The sequence below is a fragment of the Zerene cesonia genome, chromosome Z (genome assembly GCF_012273895.1).
Source record: "Zerene cesonia ecotype Mississippi chromosome Z, Zerene_cesonia_1.1, whole genome shotgun sequence".
Taxonomy (NCBI): domain Eukaryota; kingdom Metazoa; phylum Arthropoda; class Insecta; order Lepidoptera; family Pieridae; genus Zerene; species Zerene cesonia.
The window spans coordinates 10,468,941-10,484,786 of NC_052122.1; the positions used below are offsets into that span (position 1 = coordinate 10,468,941).

Below are 15,846 nucleotides of genomic sequence, written 5' to 3' on the forward strand. Positions count from 1 at the left end.
TCCCGCAGTCCCGTCTAAAGCAGCGCGTCGGAACACAGTGGGGTTTTAGTCGGTAGGAATCCGACATAACCCACGGCTTCTTCCCCGGGTGCCGTGGGTATCTTATGCAAGATTTCCCCACTTAAAAAAGTCAATATAAAACGCTCCAGCCCCATGCCTCATTAGAGCGTATCGGTCTTCGTCATCCACTACAATTATTATATTGAACTAGGCATGTCGTTAGTAACGTTTTACGTGTACTAATATTTATACGGGCTTCACGTCGATGGCTCGTTATATGCATATGACGCTATTTTCGTAAATCTCACCCACATATGTTCTAAAATAGATTCTATCGCTCAATAATTAAATTACGACATAATTGCCAAACGCCAGCGTCGCCTTACCGGCGGCGGCAGATATATATGTAGAAGTGTAGAGAACCTTTGCTAACACAATAATATATCTAGTTTGATTGTCCACTGTTTACGTGCAGTATGTTTTTCTAATGTATGTATGTTCATATAATCTTTGACAAAGATACATCATACATAAAATATTTTATGCCAATGCAACAACAAAAATAAACATCCAGACATCCATCGATCCATCCATACTTACAAACTTTCGCGTTTATAATATTGCAAGGATAACTAAGTGTATAACATTTGACAACACAATTCCTATCCGTAATTTGATGATGAAGTCATAAACACCCGTTGAAGTAAAGTAATTTGTATATTGGCAACAAATCGACTTCAGTGGAAACCATACACTTTAATTAACAAGAAACCGCACCCCTCTTTACTTAATGCTTAATACATTTTACGTGACTTTTAGTCTTAATGACCCCTTATCATGAATATAGTCTATACAAAGAAACACCTATATTTAAACTCATCAACGTTCAAGACTAGTTTTTCCGTAATAAAAATGTGATATTTACATTGCTCATCAAAGTTCAAACGTACCTTTAGGATGTCTAGGTATGAAGGTGAGTGTGCGATCCTTGCATCTCAAGTGTTCCCCTGTCCCATCAACCCAAATGTAGGTGGCTATAATTTTCTCGTGTGGAATAGGCAGGTCATGGTACCGATTCAGAAGGGACTTGGAGAGGAAGGCATTCGGAGAGTTGGTAAGAACTGGTCCCGAAAGTATTTTTGGGTTATCTGCAACAGAATAAAAATGCGCTTAGTGAATTTGGAATTGTTTTTTGAGTAGACGATTAAATTAAATACGCTCACTTCGCCACTTCTTTTTGTAACTGTATTAATTATAACTTATTACTATGCTTTCTTTCCACGGCATCACTTCGGTAAGTACTGTCTTTCTTTGTACAAAAATTCATCCGAACCGATTCAGTGGTTTAGGCGTGTAGAAAAATTAGATATACAAAGTTTCTTTGGCATTCATAACATTAGTAGGAAATTTAAGTACATTTCTATTAAAAACGCTTTTTTCTCGATTTGTACCACATGAAATAATGTATTTCAAGTTAAAAACGAGCGATTTATAGGTATAGCAAAAAAAGGCGATTTAAATATAGCTTTCAAAATATAAACAAAAAGAAGTTACATTCAATCGTACGTTCCTCAATGCGTGGTGCATAAAATGTGTTTATATTAATAATTACATTACATAATGATGTAATGATCTCTTGTATAAACAGAGATGATGAAACAAACGATAGCAATAAGATATAATTGATATAGCCAAAATTATTTTGATTTTAGTCTTATTATTGTAAAAATATGTACTTATATAATGATGTCAATAAATCAAATATAATCGGTCACACTTAATACAAGTATTAACCACAACTTATCATTTAAATTAATTGTTGTAGAATTTATGCTGAATTTATATATTATATACATTAGTTTATTTACTTTTTATATATTATTTACGTTATTGTAGAATTTTACTTGTATTGAAAAATCAATTTTCCCTCCAAATTTCTTTTACGGGGTTAGTTATGTTCATTACAAATATAAACTTGTATGAATGTTCTTCATAAGTATGTTGTGCTATAATATTTATTTTACATTTGATTTGGAAGAAAGAAGTGAATAAAAGCACAGATAATAATAATCAATCTAATCGTTGACTTAGAACTTTCAACTTCTCGATTATCGTTCGAATAAATATTGTTTACAGATTATACAAAAGTTTTGTTTATCTATGATAACATTGTTGTGTTGTTGAATCTAGACAAGATTGTTTTACTATATACATTTAGGTAATTAGTTTACATAAATTGAGTAGGTACATAATTCATATAGAGAGCAACGTGTTTTTGGTTCAATTAGTTTCAAGTGTTAAGTGAAAAAATCCATGAGTAAGAAGTAGGTACCTAACTTTGTTGTTTAAATAGTGAAAAAGATCAATAACAAACTGATCAATGCTGGATTTTCATATCAACAGCACACTGAAACTAAATAGCTATGCACCAGTGGCTTTCGGTTTATAAATGCGTCAGTACCTATAGCAAGGTTGACCTGGCAATTTTAGCACCTAATTGATATTCGATATTTATCGTTATTATATTTTTTTTTTCTTTATAGCAGATGTCAGTTCTGGGCTTTTTTGTTAATTAGACCAAGTTTGAACAGGTCAGATCCTAATTCAGAGTGGAGATAGTTTTTATCCGAATATTAAGGTAAATCTTTTTAATAATCACTTTTCCCATAAGCTATAAATGTGAAATAGTTTAACGATACTACAGTATATAAAATAAAGCATGGTATGGATAATAGATTACAGTCTAGATAAAAGCACTTGTGAACCAGGTAATAATTAATATTATTATGTGATAACATTTATGAAGCTTAAAATAATAATTATTAATTGTGGTATCTTTTTTAAACACGATCCAATTATGACAACCTCGTTACTAATTAAATTATAAGCGTATATTTTCACTTTCTCATTGTCAACTCTTTCGATTGATCTCTTCATTGATCTGTCAATCGGTAGGTACATCCAGTCAATAGCGAAGTTACCATTAAAATGAGTTTCTTACTTACTTATACAACATCCCAAAAATAACAGTTTTAAATATATTTGTGAGTATTTTACGAAATCATGAATAACAAAATCCCAAATAATTATTCTGCTTATACGTATAAAACTGGTCACCGACTTAACATCGTAAACATACGAAAGTACACATTGAATCACTGTGTAACTAAGGATTGTTCATTGCAGCTGAAGCAAATCGTAGATAAAGGTACTAAGATATGGGGGTAATGGCTGCATTTCACTTATAAACATTTTATACAAAGCTACGTTACAATATGAATTTTGAATACTCACGTTCTATCGGCATTTGTGTTTCTTCTGTCATATTTGCGGCAACCTATAAAATAATTAAAACATTAATAATACATTCAATTGCAACTCTAAATAAGGAAGAAAAAGGAATGAAAATCGTTAGTTAGTTGTGGTAATTGAAGTTCTAAAGCTGCGTCACAAACAGGATTATATGAGGATCCAATCCGACGTGCAGGCAATATTGATAGCAATATGTAATTACTAGCTGCGCCCCGCGGCTTCATTCGCGTAGGTCCGCATCCCGTAGGAATATCGGGATAAAAAGTTGCCTATATGTTATTCCTGTTGTCCAGCTGTCTACGTACCAAAGTTCATTGCAATCGATACTGTAGTTTTTGAGGCAAATAGCAACAAACACACTCACATCCTTACAAACTTTCGCATTTATAATATTAGTAGGAAGTAGGGTTTGTCATTGATTATGACTAAATTGTCACGCTTCGAAAACTTTGTAAATTAATTAAATCAACGCACAGTCACAAACTTGTACCTCGATAAGTCTAGATAATTTAGTTTAGTTTGCTGATATTAGTTTGTCACTCTGTCCTTGGTTCGTTTTGATTTAGCGTTCGCATAGTTTTCGTGCCCATTCAATGCTATTCCGGATTATAAATTGTTAATTGCCTAAGACGTATATGTATTAAAGTGTTAAAAACATCTTGTCATTTATGAAAAAGATAATACGCATAAATCAACATATCAAATGATATATTATGTCGCATATTATAAAAATGAAACAGGTTTTTATTTCGGTTTTAAAATACACATTCGCAAATAACATAGGTATAATCGCAATAAAATACATAATATCAATATTTTTAAATTATTTTTTTTAAACCTTTATTTTGAGATTCTATGTAATATTTTTACGATAAAAAGGTAGGCAATTGAATTTTTCATCGTCATAAACATACTTTTATTTGAAAAATTTAGCATTTTATATATAGGCGGTATTCTGAAACGTTCACGCATGGTAAATTAAAAACTATGATTAAAAACATTAATTAAAACATTGTTAACCAAAAGTAAGCACCTATAATATTTATGAAAAGCACATATAATAAACTTTAATAGCAATATACTTTTATGAAATTTTCGGCTTAATAACAAAGTTTAATACCTGTAGCGTCACAGAAGTCTTAAAATACACGACCACTTTCCGCGCTGGCTCAAGATCGACTAGAGTAAATTATATTTGTTTTGTTGTTATAAGAAGCCACCAATACGAAGCACGATGCGCTTGCGTAATGGAAAAAAGACATTTTCTAATTATAATAAGTTTTTTGTTGTTATAGGAAACAATTATGTATAAATTAATTGAACGCTATAAGGTGTTGCGTTTTCATGGTGATTTATTTGTACGATCCCGTCGTAAGTACGTAAAGAGTAAAATAGGAACATCCGGGAGACATTGATCTCAAACTAGAATAATCGGTTCAACCAGTAAAAAGTTATAAGGTAAACACAAATAAAATTTACAGTCGAAATAAGAACAAACGAGGTCTTCAGATTTATTAAACAAGAGAAAATGATAATCGATCACGATAATCAAGTACACATAAATAGTAAATGGATTTCTTTTAAGCTAATTAGCGTATTTTGATTTGGTGAGAGGGAAATTAACGTAATATGTCATTTGTAAATTGTTATCGTTAACTAAGTACAGATCCAGTCTGAAATGATAAAACAAATTATGTATTTTCTACTTCTATTTTTTCACCTACTGAACTGAGCATACATACTAGACCATGAATTGACCATATCGTTTTTATGTTAAGATTAGTACGGTCAAATTACACAAAAATATAGGGGAGAGGTTACAGAAATTCCTATTAGGCTGATAATTAGTAGGATTGTTCATGTATAAAAAAAAATATAAAGGATATATGAAGTCCTCATTGATCCAGCACGGTCAAAAAATTTACTTGGGATCAAAGGTCGTAAAAACGGATGTTACGCGATTTTCACCAAAACGGTAAGTTTTGTCGTAAAATTAGCTCAGACTAATGTTGTAGATTCGATAATTATCTATAAAAAATGTTGCAATAGTTTTTTCCTAAGAGCCACCGTTTTTTTGATAAAATGATTAAAGTTTTGAAATCATCATATGTATTAGTACACCACGTATATAGACGTCACTAAAGCTGTAAACTAATATAACATATACATATAACATATTATAAAATATGAGAATTTCGGGTATATGTATCTTGGGTGTATGCATCTGTGAGTAGGTACTAACAGTGCCAACATCATAACTTTGAAATGGCGAAATAAATTGTCTAATGATGTTTAATCGTCATTGTTTACTGTTTAAAGTGATCAGTGTGTTTACAGAATGATACTTTTAATTTTTGGAAACTTAACATGAACTATTTACTTGTTAAATAATGATTAAAATTTATTTGATGCATTTAAGTTTACATATATACTTACTTATTTATATAGAGACTTTTAGAAATTAAAAACTTTTTAACGGATTTTAAACGCGATTTATTCATTATATTGAGCGTGGTCACGCTCGCTGTAAAGTGTTCGAAACGTCGGGTTAATAAAATAATGAATAAATCGCGTTTAAAATCCGTTAAAAAGTTTTTAATTTCTAAATGTATAATACTCGCGTAAAATCAAACACAAGAAAATACTATATAGAGACTATTCTTAAAAAATAATTAAAATGTGCTTTTTATTTACCTCTGGCTAGTGGGCGCTTGACTGTAGAGAAACAGTCAAGCGCCCACTAGACAGACGTATTTAAGCGTTCGAAATAAGAAATAAAATCTATTTTTTGTTTTTTACAGTCTCAACCCCCGTAAAATATCGATTTAGGATTTTTGATTAGGTAAATTTAACATCGCTTTTTTCACGGGTTTTTTTGAACGCTATTTTTTCTTTGTACTCGACAAATAACAGTTATAATTGTTGATTGTTGTATATTACACATGTTCATACAATAACTAAAGTAGACAAACGAGGAGCGTTTTGCTGTCTCACGGAGAAAAGATCAATAAAAATTAAATTCGTGCACACCCTTGCAATGGGTGTACCAACCCACACGAGTTCAGGAATGTGTTACATATCTATATTCAAATCTAATTTAATTCCGTTCTCGGCGTAAAATCTTTTTCCCGTTTTTTATTTGATATAAAAGAACAAACTCACCACAAACAAAGGGGTGCGCCCTTTTTATATAGCTTTTGCCACTAAAATAGTACCGATGATTATAACAAAAACTCAAGCTTGCCAAAGAAATGGAAATACATACATACACTTAATATAAAAGTAGTGGTTTGTTCGGCTTCGCCCATGATACATGTATATATATATACAACTCAGGGATCGCGTACATATCCAACGTTGATAATATTTTTGAAATCGGTTTAGTAGTTCCTGAGATTAATGCCCTTTAAACAAACAAAAGCATCATAATATTAGTCATAGATTTTTATGATTGGTATAAAGCGTAGAATTGTAAAATCCGAACTCAAAAAACAATATTAATATATCGGCACAATTAACATGTTCTCGTAAACTAGCCCTCTAGTTATTATTAATTTTTTTGTACCTAAGCTTTCGTCGAAATAATTATTTAATTAAATTTTTTCTGAGTAGCACTTCTTGGCAACCCTACTGCATAGTCATTGACAATGACAGTTATGACATTGTCTAAAGTCAATTTGACATGTTGTCACATTACGATGGTGTTAAAAACGTCGATTGACAATTTATCGATTCAACTAATATGAAATTATTTGCACTGCCATTCATAAAATAAAATTGAATTGAAATTGAAATTATTTGTATATTTCGTATTAATTTGTGAAATAATAAAATAAAATAGAATTATATTTCAAGCATTAAATTTTGTCGAAGTTTGATGTTCTCACAGTGCATGTGTCACCATATGCTTGCTTTTAAAAATTTTACAAATGACTCATGTTCGAAAGACTAATACACATGTATTATAATGAAATAAAATTATTTAATCAACCAACCAACAAATCTTCATTTATATGTAGTAATATATTTCATTGCAATTTCTTATTCAATAGTGGTTTGATTAAAGTATATTAGATGTAGGTATTCAAGTTTGATACTGTACGCAACGTAATTTATCACAAAGTTATAAGACACAATCACTTCACTATAATATTGTCAGTTGATAATTAATTATGTTGACTTAGAATCACTGCGGTATTGTGCGGGCTGGCCGGGCGGTATAGACTTCCGATTCACAAATGTATTCGATTTACGGTTTACCGGTTGGCCCATAGCGAACGTGTCTAGCGATAGCTGTTCCGAGTTTTCGTTCCGTCAGGCGACTGAGTTTTGAGGTTTCGATTCAGCTGATGAGTATTTTTTTCTTCGATGAACGTGTTAAAATAGTTCGAGTTACATAGTTTTTGTTAATTTTTTGTTTATAATTTGTTGGTGTAAGTGTACATGGCGATTGCGTTGTTATTCCGTTTGTGACTCATTTTAAGGGACACCATTTTGTTGTAGAACCGTCGGGCTCGCAAACTCAGACCTCTGCAATGAATAGTACGAACGATAGTGATATGATGCACTTTACCATAAAAACCTTGGATTCCAGAGACCATCCATTCGATTTGGACAACAATGTAAGTATTAATCATTTCCGTTCAGCTTATAGGTTATGTTTTAATTATAACCAAATTAGATAATATAATAGGTATATAATTTTTTTTATTTGAGACATATTATATGTGTGATTATGTTTATAACTGCAAGCTGTTGGCAATAAATATAATTTCGAGGTATTGCTATATATTTATGTACATATACAAATGGAAATGTCTGTCTAGTGCAGTGAAAGTGGCAGAGAATTATTTTGTATGAATTCACATATATACATTTTTAAGAAAGTCATATGAACATCTTTCATGATGCTTTTTAAATAATTAATTTTTACTTAAAATTAATTGTAATTAATTTATTGCATCATGGCTGAGCGGCTGCATTGCGAATGCTGTAGATATTAAGTTAATGTTGTATAGCAACAATATTTTTTTGTTAATAATCTTGGAAAGCAGCTTCCCCTGCACTTTATTAGAAAAATATTCCAATACTTTGTATTTCATTTCTGACTTACATACATATTTTCCTATATATAAGAATGAAAAGGATAGTATGAAACAAAGCTGGTATTATAGAATGTCTGTGCCATTCAAAAATCTTATTCGGGTACTTCATCAATATGCCTGACTTAGTAGCATAAAATATATGTGAGCTATTGCACATTTATTTCATAGTATAATATCTTTTTTAATTTTAATACCTTAAATTTCCATTGGATTTCTGGATAAAAACACTTGATAAAAACACTTGATAAAAACTTTCTTGTGAACTTCCTTAAAGTGTGTACCAGATGTTATCCAAATGTAGTAGTTCCTGAGATTAGCGTGTACAAGCAAAAAAACAAACTTCTCAGCTTCATTTATTATCAGTATGGATAATATTAGTAAGGATAAAACAGATTTTTCAATGATAAACAAAATTCAATATGTTATACATAAAATTGTGTTTGTATATCAAGGGAAAATCTTTTATTTTTGGAATCTATGTTAATCATTTAAAAAATGTGAGTGCAAGCATAGCAAAATTATATTTAAATGTTTACTTTATTTCTGTAAAAGCTATTGCATTTGCAAAGGTATTTGTTAACTTGTGATCACAATTATACACTGGCAATGTTAATTTTCCATATCACTTCTTGCAAAGGCGTGCTATGTTTTCTTCAAACTTATAATAATGTCTGCTGTCTGTGTATTAAATTTGAGTACATTTTATATCACCATAATTGTATGTTGTATACATATGTATTTCTTTTTTGTTTTGCGAATTAAGCACACTGCTAATGTATTGACCTAAAGCAAATGTATTTTCGTAAGAGTTGTTATCTAGACTGATAATGAATTTTCAATGTTTGAAATTTTTTTTGTATCTTTCATTTAAATCATTGATTGATCTTAATGCCTTTGATAATACCTCAGCACATTTGAATCAAAATTAAATTAATTCTAGTTTATATTGTCCTTGCTAAGAATGCATATCCATTTTAACCATACCAATTTGGCGTTAAATACATTTTTTTAAGGTTATTATTTATGGTCACCATATTTTACCGAATGTTATGGCAATGTAGCTAAAGTATAAAAAATTAATTTTTTTCTTGTGTAGAAATTTTAATGAGTACAGGTCAGAAAATAATTGAAACATGATAAATTAAAGTAAACTTTTTCCGTATTATAAAAAATCATATATACAACAAATTTTGTATGTATATTTTTTTGTGTGTGTTGTAACATTGTAATGTTTTCACAAAAATATTGCTTCAGCTACAATATTGTGATCAGAAGAATATTTTTATTTTGTTAAATTATTCTAAACTTTTCATGACTTAATTCTCCAATGTGGTTTAAAGTGGTGCTGTAATTTTATCAAGGGCTATGCAGCTAAGTGATTAACTACAAGGGAAACTTAATATTTTTATATTGTAGATCACAGTGCTGCAACTCAAACATGAGATCCACGCGCGGATGGGTATAAATGTCAATATGCAAAGATTGATATTTTGCGGTAGAGTTTTACAAGATGAGAAAAAACTGGCCGATTACAGTAAGTATTATTAGTATGTTAAATCTGTAATTTTTTGCTCAGCCAACTATATTAAAGCAAGGTGTGCAACTAACGTTATATTATTTTACCGTAGACGTGGCGGGCAAAGTAGTGCACTTGGTCGAGCGGGCTCCAAATAGCCTCCGCGGCCCGGCGCGGCCGCCCTCCAACCCCAATCCCAACGTGGACCCCAACGAGACCACATTCTCGATCCAGGAACAAGAATATCTGGTGAGTGTACGGGTTTTATTGTTCTGCCAGATGGTTACAGCGGCTGCACCTCGCGCTAGTAGCTTCAGTGATAATTCATAATAAATAATCTTTATGTATCTCGTGACGGAAATATAAAGGGCGTAGTGAGCAAATGTTTTATTTCGCGACAAACGCACGTGGCATACTATTTATTCTCTCAAACTTTCAAGAAAGACAACAGAACAATCTTATATATATAATTATATATAATTCAGTTTAGCATACTGTATTTTATGGAGGGATAAATAAAAGGAAGGTTTGTGCCCTTAGAATAAATAAAATAACGATTAATTGATTGAATAATTTCCAAAATACTTATTATTAAACAAGAGATTCAGAATTTAGGAACAGGCTTGGACCATTTTGTCCAGCATGTTGATTACATTGTAAGATACCGCAGAGTAAAAACTCTATTCTGCATTTGACAAGCTCTAGCAATTATCTATTTCAAATATCTTTGTTCAATTCATGTTGAAAGCAATAATCAATTCATATACATCCAAAGCACGCTGCCATATTAAAAAAAAATGTGAAACTACACGACACCAAAAACAATGCACTGGTGTTCAATTACTCACTAGTATGTTTTTGGCGTGGTCAGCCTGCCAAATTTTTAAAAATTAGTCAAATCGTCTAATGTACATTACATGCAACGGAATGCAGATTTCAAAATGGAAGTAATATATGAATATATAAACAAGAAGCCGTCTTCTTAGCAAAATGATTAGTAGGCATTTATAACTTTCTAAGTCCTATTCTACACCCACTGTAGAGCTCGCTTCATATGAGGCTTTAGGCGATAAAGTTTTCTGTCTTCTGAAGTAGTTATAATTGTTCAAAAGAATAACCGGCTTTTCTGACCATTTATTGATGTGTTAATATTGAAAATGGAAGCGTCTTATATCTATATCGAATAATTTTGTTCTAGTTCTCACCGAATCACTCGCCCACAATGACGAGAATTCTCTGCCTCAAAACACTACTCAGGACTCTACGCACATCAATCAAAGCGTGCAAAGCCACCGATCCGGTAAGTTTCTTTGTTTTTCTTATATAATGTTGTCATTAAATATCTATTCTAATATATATTAAAAAAAACGTGTCAATCTTGGGCATTTTTCAATTGGGAGGAGTAGAAGGCTTTAAGAAATTTGTAATTATGTTGGAAAGTCCATGTCGTATTGATAAGGGTTTAAATAACATCACCAACAAGACTATTAATAAAATGTCGTAGACAAGGGAAAAAATTATCCTTTTTTAAACCGTGTGAGAACTGGTCACCATCAGCAGTACCACCTGTCGATATTGAATTTGATTTTGTGCTCCCAAAGAGAGCTACGTTACGTTCCATTATAATATGAATTCAGAGATTCATTGAGATATAAATTCAAAGCAATAGGTATTCTAACATCCATATTTTCACATATGTATTGTACTTTTAGTTGTTACATTAGTACAGTAATATAATAGACATTCGTAAAAATTTAAATGAATTTAAACATCAGAGCATTTAATCTTTCCTCAGTAACTCAGTTCGTTTCATAACAAACGATACGAATATATAATAAATTTACCAGAACACAAATTTAGAAACATCATATAGTGTCTCTCGTTTCTAAAGCCGATGAAATTGACGAATTTGCTAATGATGTGAATATTGAGTGGAAATTGTAATACTTAATTGAGATATGTATTCTATTTATTGTTATGTTATTCTAATTTTTAAGTTATGTTATTAATGTATAAATGTATTGACGTTCGTAAGTGCCCCTTTGAGAGGCAACATAAATAATTTTGACTTTAACTCTTACGTCATTATTTGATAGCATATTGAAGACAAATTTTTTAGGTAAAGCTATTAAACCTGCTATTTGCATGTAGTCTTAAAAAATCCACGTATTGGAGCTGTTGTGAATATAGTGTGTAATTAGAATTTATTTACGCCCGACGCCGCAACAGGTTGTCTTAATACAAGTTTAAAACCATACATTTGTAGTACCAACAAAACTACCAGTAAAATATTGTAGGCGTCTTCCAGTATTGATCGGATTCATATTAAAGCGAATTCATGCTGTACTCGGAATTCAACGGCCTGCAGCTAACTTTATGTTTATTCTGTGCGCATATTCAGTTCCTGGGATTGAAATGGCATTGGAGCTCGTATTGATTTTTAGTTACCTAGGCTACAGAGGGGACCTGGATATTGTGAAGTTATAGAGAGCATAATTCCGGTTTTTATTTAACAGTTATGCTACATTGTTTCGTATGGTTTTTGGGGCAGCTGGAGGATAGACTACCCTTTCGAGTCCTTTCTTTTGTTCCCTTTATCAATTCAAATGCAAACACAAATGCAATTGCAATTCATTGGTGGTAGTAGCGATCGATAATAACCCATCTGCTCCATTGCCGACTATGACATAAAAAAGAAATAATACAACGGTACCGATTTCTTTTCGTACTAACCTAACTGATCGATAACTTTCCAGACTATTTCCCACCGGACTGTGGAATAGGACGTTTTTTGTTTATTATAAGTCGAGAACGGCGGATTGGATATTTATGATTCGCTATTGTGGTATTTGGTTTCGCTTGATTATGATAGCTGTTCTAGTAATTAAAATTCACGTGTCTGTTTCTTTCAATAAAATAGGCGCTAAATGCATATGGACGTATACAAGTTACATATACCAAATTTTTTATTTCATTTGCATTTTTTATTTCGACTGTCTCTGGGATCGGTCCAGTCGGGACCTATTTTGACGGGACTTTTATTAACATATAGCTGAGTTAATAAGAAGTACTTTAGTTTACTTTTTATACTGATATTCCCCTAGACGCAATAGGACTAAGAGCAGATAAATCCACGGGACGAATCTAGATTTGCACTATACGAATTTGAAAAATGGAGAAACTAAGTATCCCGGCTAGTTTGAATAAATCAAAGATTGGGGTAAAACAAAAGACATTACTGAAATTCGGTTCATGCTTCATATACACTGATTATTGATTGTACTTAATTCAGTCGTTGTAAGTTACCTACTAAATTATTTTAAATGTTTCCTAGGACCAAGACAGCTCAAGTTCGAGCGAAGAATCGGATGAGGTGAGTTTATTTTGTTTTTTGTGATTTTGAGTTTGAGCGGTCGTAGTTGTGCATAATACAGATACCAAGAATGAAATTTATTTCTTCTTTGTTGAACGCACACTATTTCAATATGGCCGGCCCTTTGTAAATTAATTTCTTGGTGGTTAAATGTTTCCCATTTTTAAGAATAAATGCCACGCAACAATGATATTAATTTTATCCCTTTGATTCTACAGGAAGATGCATATGGGCCTTATCTTCAAAGGTAAGTTAATTTATCGTCATTATATGAAAATATATTTGCACAAATAACTTTCGATTGGACATGCATGAAAAAAAAACCACCGAAACAAAAATTGCCCGTCTATTAATCATTGCAAATGTTGATGAATTTTATAACTGACTCATTTCTTCGTTCTGAAATCGTATGCTTTCTTATTAAAAAGACTTACTGGTAATATAAAAATATTCATCAGTGTTTTCATTAATAACAATAAAGCCTCTATCCGTAGTTCCTAAATATATAATTGACTGACCTACCAAATAATAGTTATTAGGTTTACACTAACCCGTAGGGATCGGTTCATTAGATTTGTATTTGTTCAATTTGCCAGTTCTGTTAAACCAATGCCGAAATGTTTCAATTCAATTTGTAAAATAAGTGACGTTTTACTGTACGCATATACTTCCGTAGTACGAGAGTGTTGTTAAGACTGAAGTGTAGAATTGCGAATCGAAGTGGCAGATTTATATTGGTTCTCAGTTAGATTATTACGGGCACGAATTTGTATTGATCGTAGCGTTGTTGGTTGTTTATCAAATCTAAACGATTTTCGTGCATGATTGGCAATTTTTATGACTCGTACAGAAGCAATATTTATTTAAAGAACTAAATGAATTTTATGAAATAACTAGCTTCCGCCTGCGACTTCGTCCGCGAGAAATAGTAACTTTGGGCTAACGCTAACTCGCCGCGCACGCAGCGGAAACTTTCAATAGGAAAAAAATCCCCCAATTTTAAAACATTCTTCATTGATGTTGTGATGTGGTGTTCCGCTCCTATTGGGCTTAACGTGATGATACATAGCCTATAGCCTTCCTAAAAAACGTGCTATTTAACACTGAAAGATTTTTTTCAAATCGGACCACTAGTTCCAGATCAAACAAACAAACTCTTCAGATTTATAGCATTAATATAGATTCTGATTGCGCGTCTAGATCGATATATATAGATTAGATAATATATAGTCAAATTCAAATCACAACGAATAACAACGCAAAAAATCATTCTGACAGCAAACTGTATCTAGCAATGTTTCATACTTAACAAAGAAAAGTGCTTTCAACCTACGAGATTTTCACCAATAAATCTGTCATATTAAATCAAGGGCCAGGACACACTCGCGCCCCGCGGACCTCGCGGACCTGTCGGACCAGTTGCATGATCTTGAAGAGCAGTTCGAGCCGTACAGGGAGCAGTACATGCTGTGTTTGCGGGAAGCCAACGACCCCAGTGTGAGTATTACTATATATACTAGTGTATATGCTTTTGCCCGCGGCTTCGGACCTGTTAAATTCGGAGTAGTTAGATGTTATATACATGTAAACTTTCCTAAAAAAACCCCTCAACAATATCCGTTATGTAGTTTTATAGATTTAAGCATACATAGGGAAGGACAGAGAGAGTGACTTTGTTTTATTCTATGTAGTGATGATTCGAATAGTGTGCAAATACTTAAAATTTAAATTCAACAAAAAGACTTCGGTCGATTCATGCGATATTGTAATAATTAAAATTATGGTTTAGATGGCTGTTAATTATCACAATAAAGTAAACTTTATTTGAACAACAATATAAATACTTATAAATGCATCTTGTTTTCATCCCAAATTAGTTTTCCAATGAAACAAAAGCTTAAAAAAAAGTTGTAATAATTCAAACATATCAGAGTTAAAGGTTAGTTTTGACTAGGTATTGCTAGAATTGCATAAATGGGTCAAACTATTTTGAGAAAATTGGCTTCTGAACCGCACAAGATACAAACTTCGCCACGAATTGGGCCCACTCGCACCGGGGAAGAACCAAAACCCCACAGAAATCCGACGTCAATAAGTAGCATGCTACTATATTTCTTACGGTGACGGGGGGAACCGGAGGCCCGTTTCCTTTTTCTCACCCTTCCTAGTCCATTCCTTCTTTCTAGTCCATTCCTTCTTTCTAGTCGTCAATTTTCCCATTAAAAGCGGGCAGGGCATCCGCAGACAAAAAATAAAGATTCAAGCACAGATCACATTTGCCGGATCCATTTTGAAATGAACAAAAGACAAGGATAAAAGCGCGTTCCGACTATTTTGATGGTCGGCGGTATTAGAACTTTGAGTTAAAACTAGTTTTAACTAGGAAAAACGAGTTGTATATTTTTACTTGTAACATACATTTTTTATCAAAGTATAAACATGAAACGCTTTCAAAAACTATACAAATGTACACTCGAACATTGGATCGTTTTTATGAGTAAGTATACACAAACACACATACAATCGCAAACGCGCGCGCA

General features: G+C 32.1%; 2 protein-coding genes across 7 annotated transcripts in view; one reads left to right on the top strand and one right to left on the bottom strand.

Moving 5' to 3' along the window:
* LOC119835626 (glutamine synthetase 2 cytoplasmic-like) overlaps positions 1–4,557 on the bottom strand; it is a 9,427-nt gene extending 4,870 nt beyond the window's left edge. Inside the window, exons 1-3 of the mRNA XM_038360566.1 lie at positions 4,433–4,557; positions 3,295–3,337; positions 951–1,148 (exon numbers count right to left, since the gene is read on the bottom strand). Coding sequence (XP_038216494.1) covers positions 951–1,148; positions 3,295–3,325 — 229 coding nt within the window. The 5' untranslated portion in view covers positions 3,326–3,337; positions 4,433–4,557. The remainder of the gene's footprint in view (positions 1–950; positions 1,149–3,294; positions 3,338–4,432) is intronic.
* LOC119835625 overlaps positions 1–15,846 on the top strand; it is a 48,533-nt gene that overhangs the window by 10,406 nt on the left and 22,281 nt on the right. For 4 of the 6 annotated variants that reach the window (XM_038360563.1, XM_038360560.1, XM_038360565.1 and 1 more), the window contains exons 2-8: positions 7,816–7,934; positions 9,834–9,951; positions 10,046–10,182; positions 11,132–11,233; positions 13,268–13,306; positions 13,525–13,553; positions 14,677–14,803. In XM_038360563.1, coding sequence (XP_038216491.1) covers positions 7,816–7,934; positions 9,834–9,951; positions 10,046–10,182; positions 11,132–11,233; positions 13,268–13,306; positions 13,525–13,553; positions 14,677–14,803 — 671 coding nt within the window. Of the gene's footprint in view, positions 1–7,519; positions 7,746–7,815; positions 7,935–9,833; positions 9,952–10,045; positions 10,183–11,131; positions 11,234–13,267; positions 13,307–13,524; positions 13,554–14,676; positions 14,804–15,846 lie in introns of those variants that run through there. The other 2 variants (XM_038360562.1, XM_038360561.1) reach the window with 2 other exon arrangements.